Source organism: Tinamus guttatus, unplaced genomic scaffold, assembly GCF_059628265.1.
Source record: "Tinamus guttatus ecotype Peru unplaced genomic scaffold, ASM5962826v1 Tinamus_guttatus_pri_ptg000171l, whole genome shotgun sequence".
Lineage (NCBI taxonomy): Eukaryota > Metazoa > Chordata > Aves > Tinamiformes > Tinamidae > Tinamus > Tinamus guttatus.
This window is the reverse complement of record NW_028288705.1, coordinates 1,138,939-1,149,204: the sequence shown is the minus strand read 5'-3', so window position 1 is coordinate 1,149,204 and position 10,266 is coordinate 1,138,939. Positions and strand designations below refer to the sequence as shown.

The 10,266-nt window shown below is 40.8% G+C and overlaps 1 protein-coding gene across 1 annotated transcript in view; it reads left to right on the top strand.

The window, feature by feature from the left end:
- Positions 1–1,528: 1,528 nt before the first annotated feature.
- MYRFL (myelin regulatory factor like) overlaps positions 1,529–10,266 on the top strand; it is a 33,472-nt gene continuing 24,734 nt past the window's right edge. The window contains exons 1-2 of the mRNA XM_088522938.1: positions 1,529–1,574; positions 6,742–6,832. Of these exons, the coding sequence (XP_088379064.1) occupies positions 1,529–1,574; positions 6,742–6,832 (137 nt within the window). The remainder of the gene's footprint in view (positions 1,575–6,741; positions 6,833–10,266) is intronic.

Here is a 10,266-nt window from a genome sequence, read left to right as displayed (position 1 = left end):
ATAAGAAGAAACAGTTGAACCTTAATATTTATTAGTAGTGGAATATGTGGAGTGTGGACAGACTGCTTCACTAATGACTTCATATTTTTCCATCTATCACTGGTTACTAGTTCCTGCTGTAGAGACCTGGAGAATTCTGACTTCTTTCGCTGGAAGTTTATTACTTCACCTAAGGCAAAGAAGTCTGGTTTTAGCCTTGGAAAACAGATTGTATTTGTTTCTGTTATGATTTCTATTAAGCTCATAAATGCTCCTTAAATGCCCCAAATAAATCATTATTACTCCTTAGTTTACATATTGAAACCAAACCCTTTTCAGGATTAGATAACAGTGACTAAATGACACCTGGTAGCGGCTGCTGCTCTGACTTAATAATCCTTCACGGGAGATGCTCATTTGTGCAGGACAAACTCCTGCTCTTGTTCTAACAATGGTAGTGCCAAGACTTAAAAGGCATCCCAAAGTTTATGGTGCAGAAACTGTTTTCTTATAGCTAGGTCCCGCAGAGAGGTACCAATGTATCTTGAGTGGTAGTGGCTGTTTGGCTTAACTATATCCTTCTTCCCTGTATACCTAATATACCTTTTTTACCATGAGAAATCTGCGTCACTACAGGTGACTGCAGTTTGTCACAGTTACACTGTAATTACTTTTCCGATTAATATAACCACTTTAGAAAACTGCCTTTTTCCAGGTTTTTTTGGCTATACTGGAGCTTTTGTTTGTAATCCAGTGCCTCTTGGTGGGGGTGGGGGGGAGATTTTTTTCTCCCTTTCCTTTTTTTTTTTTTTTTTTTTTTTTTCATTTTGCTTATGGAGAGACAGAAGAGGAGCAGTCTGTACTGTACAAAGATGGATTGAGAGAATGCGAATTAGTGTTTGTAACTGGCCTTAAAAGATCTTTACTCAGTTTTCAGCTTTCCTGTAGGTTTTCCCATGTTACCTTAGGCAAGCAGTTAATCTGTACTTCAGTTTTGTTACAGTAATTGGGTCAAAGTTCTACTCTATTAAAGTATGCTCAGAGATTTTTTTTTTTTAATCCCCATTATTTGTTTTAAGCAGTTGTGTGGGATGGTAACTGAATCCATTTAAGTGGGACTGGGCATATGCTGAAGCCAGTGGTGGCTTTGCTCTTGCATTTTTGATCTGTTTTATCTATAGTATTAGTTGTATCATCTATATGAAAGGAAAAAGACAAGATAAATTTTATAGCTGCATGAGTAATCACGGGCAGCGTTGGGATCAAAGGTCCTTAAAACAAGGAATGCTGCCTGTCCGGACCAGAGGCAAAGCTTTCTCCTTCGTCCTGCCTTGGGTCTTGTTAAATTCCTGACATGCAGCAGACTTCAAATGTGTCTGTGACATTAGTTACAAAAGAATGAAAGTGGCTGGGACAAAGGGAGTTCAGACCTTCAGCAAAAAGTTGTTGTGGATTCTTTAACATACAACTAATCTTCCGAACGAGACGGGGACTTTTTTTTCAGTGGAATTCTTCAAGTTGTGGAAAAGAAAAACACCTCTGCCTTGCTATGGATGTGGTGGGGGAAAATGAGGCCTTGCAGCAGTTCTTCGAAGGTAAGCATCTAGTTTTAGAGCCGGTTTAGCTGTGTCTAGTAGCTTCGAAAGTACAGTAGTAAATGCTTGGGATTAAGTGAGGAAGAAAGGAGGATTCAAAGAAAATAAAAGCAATTTTGCAGAAAACTCACAAAATTAGGTATGAGAATTAGTTAAGTAGTATCTGTGCAATGTGTTTCTCTTTGTACTTTGGAGAGAAAAGGGGGTTCAAGAGAACTTTAGGTACTGTGGCGGTAATTACCAAGAAGGAAAAACTGGAAAGTAGTTGAGGTCTCCTTGCAGTTCACCACTTGTGCAACCCTAGTGATTTTCATGGGACTAGGCAGCCCCCTCGCTCTATCCTGTAAGTTAGTTAAAGGTGGATTATTTCCACTGGTATCTTCCTCTGGAATTACTTGCATATAGCTCTTAAAATCATATTTATGGTAGTATCTTCTGGTCTTTTTCTGAGAAGTTGAATGCAGATTTTTCAGTTGTCTTTTGGTTGGGATTGGTCTTAATTTACCCAAAGGTGTTTCACACTCAGGTAGGTTCTTGTGCGGTCTCTATGCTTTCTCTTGCCGCAAAACATGCTTTCTGGTAGATTCCACAAGACAAGCACATTTTTTAGAACTTCTTATAAGGTGATTCAAAATGGTTGTTCAAAAGCGTGTGTGTATTAAACTCCCCCCCCCCCCCGTTTTATTCCGAGGTTGCTTTGCAATTTTTTAATGCCAGCTTTTCAGTGCCACGGTTCTCATTTCGTATTTGTTTTCCCTATATTATCTATGTAAGTATTCCTCATGTGATACTGATTTCAAAATAACTAGGAAAATTAACTTTTTTTGTTTTAGGTAACATGAACATTTTTTTTCTGCCCACATTTGTTTCTGTTGTGCTAAATAAGTTATTTCAGTTCCTTGATGCTTTATTGACATGGTTAAGAGACAGTGATTTTGACATTCAGTTTAATTTCAGGCAGGTAAATTAAAGATTTTTTAGCCTTGCTCAAGGAAATGCATTTAAGCCAAGGAATTTAAGTCAGTGAGCCCCAGTCTAGAGCTGCCAGCTTGCAAATGTGTTGTTTATAAATCTTTAGAAATACATAATGTGTAAGTTTACATGAACCCATGGAAATAGAAATATAACAAACGTTCTCGACCAGCAAGGTGGTACTTTTATTTATAAAAATATTTTTTCATGTAGTATAGTGTACTGCACAATTGTTAAATACCCAGAATAGTGTTGGACATTATAGAAAAATTGTATAAAAATTTGATAACCAGAAAATATTTTAGGAATTGACTGGGAAATCAGGACTTTCTTGGGAACATTCAAGATCTGTCTTGGGATAGATATTATTGACTTTTGTGATTGTTACACTGCAATGGTGGAAGAGATCTCAGAGATTTTAGCTGTGTGAGCTCTTTAACTAGAACTAATAAATGTGTGATTAACTCTTCGGGAGGCAACACCTGTCTGTGCAGGTGTGTACGGGGAGAAGTCCTGTCGACTCCACTTAATCTCAGGCAAAAGGAAACATTTTGGAAAATGATCTTCCTTCAGTAGTGCTGCTGATAGAATATCACAAAGGTCTACTCTTGAGATGCAGTATATGGGGACACTGTTAGATAGCTGAATTTCACTACTGGGAAATTAGATATTAGTGACTTTAGATTACGCCAAGGTTGCAGACGATAACCTTTGACTCCATACGTGCCGGTAGCTGGAAGCCTCTGGTTGCTCTTAAAGTCACAAACTCACCTGGAAAGGCGGCAGGATGATTTAGAGCAGGGCTTGCATCTTTTTGAGCAGAGGTTCATGGAGTGTAACACCAGCTTTAGCTGATCTCCTGTCTCTGCTTAAGCACTCTGGCTTGAGGTTTGCATGAGAGTACCATCCCAAAGGACAAAAGCAGCAAATTGCTGATTCTAATTTGACAACCTCCAAAGTTAGTCACAGGGGTGTTAAAATGTGTTTTCAAAGGCTGCTGACAAGCTGCGTCTTGCAATATAAAGCTGAGAACATTGCCACTGAGGAAATGGCTGTTTAGCTGGTGATGCAGTTTTGATTTCCAAATGGATCAACTAGCAGCCAAGCATGTTTATAGATCTTGCTCGTAAGGTTATTTTAAATTCATGAGCAAAAAGGATCCCATTTTTCCTGCTGCCTATTTGTCTTGACACTCATTGGCAAGATAAGCTGCGTTTTGCAATATTGAAAGGTGACAACATAATCTGAAAAAGGAGTTCTTTCAATAAAAATGGGATAATGCAGCATTTGTTTGCCTGCCAAATATTACTTTCGATAGCTCCAGTAGGCCTCTTAGATTAGATACTGGGATTTGACCTTGTTTTTTTTTCCTCCAAGTAAATGTCCTTTCTCTTGTGCTGTGGCTATTCTGGAAACTCCTGGTCTTGTCTCTTTTCTTTCTCATTTCACTCTTCCTCCAGTAAAGATTTCCTCTTTGCTGCAAGTTTTCTCTGGGATTTCTGTTGCAAGTAATGTATTTTTTATTAAAAAGTTGTGGGGTTTTCTTTGTTTTTGTTTTTTTGTTTTGTTTTAATTGAATGTGCAACTTCCTATTTGGGCGAAGGGAGGGTCAGAACTCCTTATTGCTCTTCCAAAACTGTTTTTCTGGAGAACTGTAGTACTTTAAAATGTCTATTTTGACACAAGCTCACTTCTTCCCTGCTAGAGTGTTAGGTCCTTCTGCCACTGAAAAGCTGTAGGCTCTGACATGTCCTTGCTGATTACTGCCCTGCCAGTGGAAGCCGTTTTTGTCCTCAACTCTCTTCTGTTTATTGCTGCCACGTGCTTGATGCAGATATCCTCAGGCCTGCTGGCGCAGCAGCTTGTTTCAGTGAGAGACTCTAGGTCTCTACCAGAGAAAACAAAATGGGTTAACTTGAACAATTTTAAGAGTGATAGAGAGTTTGAATCCTTTGGGATGGAAAAGCCAGGTGGCTTGGGCCTCCTGGCTGGAAGAAAGGAGATATCTACCAAAAAAGGCATATATGAAGCAAGGAATTACCAGCCTGGAGGCAGGTGCCTGTTGTTGGGAATAGGCTCTCCCAGAGGTGTTGAGCGTGCTGCCCAGCGCGGAGGCTTCCCAGAGCCGCCCAGGCTCGTTGTGCCGCGCCGGAGTGCGGACCGGGAGCAGAGATCCCGGGCGCCGGCCGATACGGGCTGCTGACTCGGCACAAGGCCGGGCCGCTCGCGCCGGGCGCGCGGTCGGTCGTGTTCCCGGCCTCATCCGGGCGCACACGCGTCCTGCCCTGCGCTCGCTTCCGCGGCAGGAACTCGGGTACGAGCAGGGAGCAGCAAGGGCAGTAAACAAACTCCCTAACAAACCATCTGTGAGCTCCTGCAGCCCGCACCTGTTTTAAGCACCATTTTACATAAGTTTCTGTGTGATCCGGCAGTTCCTCTGCTGCTGAAATGGATGCCAGTACCAGCACATGATGGCATGGACTAGGACGGTACATCCGGGAAGAGAGAGAGAATGAAAGAAAAAAATCCATTATTAAGAGTTCAGTCCTATGGTGCAATCAAATGTAATTTGGCTCTTCTGTGCACCTATAGTGGGAAGCTCCCATTAGTGGTGTCTCTGGCTCTCCCTGGTGTGCTGCTTCCCTCCCCCATCCATTTAACTATTTATGCCAAGTGGAGAGGTTAAGGGGGAACAATACATATTCTGCTGTTATCCCTTAGCAGCAGATCCATTCTCTGGGCGGCGAGAGGCCCATTTTGAAGGCCTTATCCTTTTTTGATTCACGCTGTTCTTCAAAAGATCTTGTTTCTGTTCTTGGTCGAAATAAGGAATTTCTGGTTACTTAGCAAAGCACAACACTTTGCCCTTGAGCTTCTTTTTAATAGCAAAATCGTATCATTCCGCATGACATTCAGTCCACAATACTGATGAGCAAATGATCCCTAGATGCATCTGAGATCACAACACAATTTAGGGAATGCTCAGTAGTAGCTGAGGTTGTGAATTAAGACAGACATGTGAGGGAATTTCTGTGTGAGCTGATGGAAGTGGATTTTTGGTGCTCTTTATGGCTAAGTGATATCTAAACATTGATCAAGACTGAATTATCTGGAAAAGAGCAAATAAAAACAAGGCACTTCATGGTATGACCTCTTGTTCTGCAGATATCCTCATGCTCACTGCAGTCAACGACTGAGTTGAAGACTAAAGGCAGTTACTGCTCCTGTGCTCAGTGACAGTGACTTTCTGTATTACTCCCACCCAGCTGCAGAGTCAAGGGGAAATGTTTGGTGTTGGCCACGTGGGGCTGAGCCGAGCGGCCCTCTTGATTTATAAACTTGTCCCTCTTCTCTTGTGGAGCCATGGGCCAGAGCCGCACAGGAATCCGGCAGTTCACGGGAGAGAGCAGTAACGTGGACACTTTATCTTGCTTGCTTTCTCGCTGGCCACACCTGTGTTTATGAACAGCTTGCTGGAAAGGTGGGGAGCCAACTAAATAGTTTTCTTTCTTTAAGAGAAGTCTGGACTACTTCTTAAAAAAGAGTTCTCAGGAATTCTGTAGACTTTATAATCATAAAATCCATTTATAGCCTTCAGTTACCAAGCAACAAAGTCCAAAGTCCCGAACCTTTCCACTATCTAATAAATTGCACATTAGTGGGCTGGTTTTGCTGGGGAAATAATGTGAAGGCATGAATGCCTGTAACATTTCTAGGGCTTTATTTCCATTTCCTTAACCTCAGCTCAGGATAGTAGGTTTTTGAGTATTGAGTATTTTACATCGAGTATTTTAGAGACTCACTGACCATGCGAGTGCAGAAAGTGATCTGTGTGCGACAGTGTCTGAGCTCTGACTGAATCGCCTAATGTACAGTGCTATGAGTTTAACTTTAAAACCCTCGTTTTTCTGGTTGCAAACTGGAACCCTTCATGCTGCTGTCTTGATCGTTAATGAAGACTTAATGACGTATATGAATTACACTGACATATTCTTCATTATCCCCTGCATGCCCTTTTTCACCCTGCATTTTCTGTTACAGTAACTAGGTTTCCGAACGCAAGCGTAACTCATCTGTTACACATGAGATGTTCACCTGCGTAGGGATGCAGGGGGCAGCGTTCCTTAGTCCAAAGTATCGCTGGCTCCGTCCAAATTTCACAGTATTTCAGTCTTTTTCACATTTTTAAATTTAGGGCAAGATGTACATGGAGCCTTGGAGAACCCTACGGTAGACACCAGTATGCTGGAAGAGTTCATCAGTAGTGACTTTGAGTTCGGAGCCTTGTAAGTATTAAAGCAACCTTGACATTACCTCTTAAATTATTTTCGTTAGTGCATTGGTAAAATCTGAATGCAGCAATCAAACTTGAAATCTGCAGGTTGTATTTTTATGATTCTGGCTCCTGATTGACAAATTTACTTACTTGAAACTGTAAAAGGGTAGTTGGAAAAATTAATTAGAAGTGGTGATTACAGAGGGAAATATGGTTTCCTTGTAGTTCAACCAAATGAATGAGGATGAAGTCTGAAAATTCACAACTGTTATGCTAATTTGGGCATTAAAGCAAAGCTGTTTAATACAACTGAAGTGCTGATTTAGTGTGTGCGTATGAAGTAACTGATGTAAGCGAGACTAATGTCTAATACACTATGCAAGACTAATGTAAATCTTCCAGTTTGAGGGAAAAAGAGCTACTGTTTTCAGCCTAATGCTTCATTCAGAACAGAGAAAACTGTCCATTAATTTTTTCTGAGACTAATGTTATGAATAACAAAGCATGCATAATGCAAAGGGCCATGGTCAGAGGTGGAAAGTTATGCAACTATCTATCTATCAAGGACTTCAAAACCCAAATCACTCATCTCCACAATTGCCAGATGACTTTTGTCAAATGCAAAATATTATTATTAACAGGCTGTCTATTGCCAAGAGGCAGAGGAAGAGGAGATGTTTAAAAATAATTAAACAGCCTGTAGCATTTTTCATTCTGATCACACTCAGGCACTGCATATTTACAATGGGCTAAACAGGCTTTTACCCACTTTAAATCATGAATAATAACTTGATCCTATCTCTGCTTACATTCATACAAAGAAGAATGAAAGCCTTGCTGTACATAGAAATTCATGAACCTTTTTTACGATATACATATGTGTGTCTTCTATTAAATATTTTAAGATTAGATATACATGGTTGGAGTGCTCTGTAAGTATGGTATGTGCTACCATACATTTGGAGGCTCAATTTTTTTAATTGATAGTGCAGTAATAATTCATTAAGATGAGGAAGAGCATTTATTGAATCATTAAATTTCTATTTATAACATTATGAAGCATTTATCTGCACTGCAAATTATTTGTGTATAAGCAGAACAAAATCACATAGAAAAAAAAGTGCCAAAATGTGGCAAAGGAGGAGAATATGAAGATACTTCATATATTTAAAATGCAGATGAACATAATGGCATATGTAATAGTGAATGCAGAATGCAAAGGAAAGGGTGCTGTTAACCACCAAGGACTTGAGAGCATCTGGATTTCTACGTAGAAGATTGTTTGTCTCCAGAGAGGCCACTTGCTTTACATCTATTATCATAACAAACACGAAGCACCCTGTGCCACCCTAAGGGTTTACTCTTCAGTGATGAAAAGAGAAAAAGGATGGTACTTTCTTTCCCAAATAGGCATTTAATTATACCCTACATTTGTAATATAGAATCTGTTAAAATACCTTTATTTCTTTCCTAAATACAATGCCAGTTTCAGGTAAATTTTGACTAGGAGAAATATCCCTACATGTCTGTACTTTGTGAAAACTTTTTTTTTTTTTTTTTCTAGAAGTGTTTAAAAGTATGCTTCTGCATTTTATTAAAACTATTTTAATGTAAAGCAGAAATGGAGTACTCAAAGCCATGTTTGAAACCAAGAAAATTTAGGAGGGAACTTTAGGGATTTTATGGTTTCAAGTTTTACAAGGCACATTTGGAGTTTAGTAACTGTCAACAAAATATATCTCAAAGCGTAAATCAAAAGCATCCTAATTCTCTAGTTTGTTAGCGGTTGAAAACTATTACAATAGTAGAAATCATACTGTAAAGCTTTAAAAAGACACCATGTTCTGAAAGAAAATAAAGTTATTGGAATATTATTGTAATATTTCACCAATGTGGAGTGTTTGATTTTTTTTCATGCTTTCACTGGGTTGGGGATATGGCAATTAAAAAAAAAAAAGAGCAGTTATGAAAAACACAGGATGTTTTAAAGTAATAGGCTGTGACAAAAATTAATTTCTCTCATGCCATTCAAACTCAGAAAAGTAGAATCAGCAGAAAGGAAATTGTCATGGAAATTTTCCTTTGATGTTTCAAGGTATTTGTGTATCTGTGGGAAAACTTGTGTTTGCGTAACATAAGGTGCCCCTTTTAGCAGTGTCATTTTCACAGTCAGTTTCTGCCAGAATCCTGGGCCCTCATAAAGGAGGTTGTGCCTCACAATTTCCTCTCTTTTAATGTTTTTAGTCCAACAGATCTTGAGCACTGCTCTTTCACGTAGTCCTTTAAATTGAAGGTTGAGACTACCTCTCATAGGAATGACTGAGGCGGTTAAGAACTTGCTTCTGAACTTCCATCTATTCCAAATGTAAGTGAGGAACACTCTGTAGTTCCTTTAAATGGCAATGAGGTGATATAGGAGTTTTTCTCCCTTCAGCTGAAAGCACCACTCTCAAAATAAAGAAGATAGGAGGGACCAATGTCCTTATTTGCCTGGAGCTGGGAGCACAGTAGGAAGCCTCTGAAATTGGTTGCTGATGACTTGAACCCTTTCCATTTCCCATGGAGGAGAAATCAAGTAGTTTTACTGGGAAGCCGGGGTTCCCCTACTGTTTGCTGCAGGCTACTTGTGAATGTCTTGGAGTTGATTAAACGCCTCCTTTGCAACCTGTTCTTAATTCAGGTTTCTGCAATGCATCAAGCTTGTTCTGGGCAGCAATCCTAGATGCTACCAGCAACCTGTCAGCTGGGGTGTTTGGGACAGAAATGCGACTCAATAGCTTGTCTTACTGGGAGACTTAAGGTTGCTTTCCTTGGAAGTTTTGCTTTGAGGAGGCCCTTCGGATGGGCCTCTTAGTTGTTGTTTAATTTTGATCTGCTTGTGAATTAGATATGGAAAGTACTAGTTAGTGGCTCTGCACTAGATTCTTCCAAACTGAACAGAGAAATGGATATAGGAATGGGAAGAGGGAAAGGGAGGGAAAGAGGGAAAAATGTATGTCAACATACCCCCTGCAAGCCCCATTTTAAACCTCCTGGTGATGTGTCCAGAGGGGACTGAAGAATGGCTGTAGGAAGGAAGGAGGATCAAAGCCAACAAGGCCTGCGTGGGTGACAGGAGCCAGCAGGGACAAGGCCTCCAGCGTGGGGCAGAGTTGGAGGCCAAAGCAGATGGCTGGCCCAAGGTGCGTGTTTATTGCCCCTGTGGGTTGACCTGCTGGAAAGCAGCTCCACAGAGAGCGATTTGGGAGTCCTGGCTGACAGCAGGTTAACCATGAGTCACCAATGTGCCCTTGTGGCCAAGAAGGCCAATGGGATCCTGGCCTGCATCAGGAGGAGTGTTGCCAGCAGGTCGAGGGAGGGGATCCTGCCCCTCTACTCAGCTCTGGTGAGGCCGCACCTGGAGCATTGGGTGCAGTTCTGGGCTCCCTAGTACCAGGAGGACGT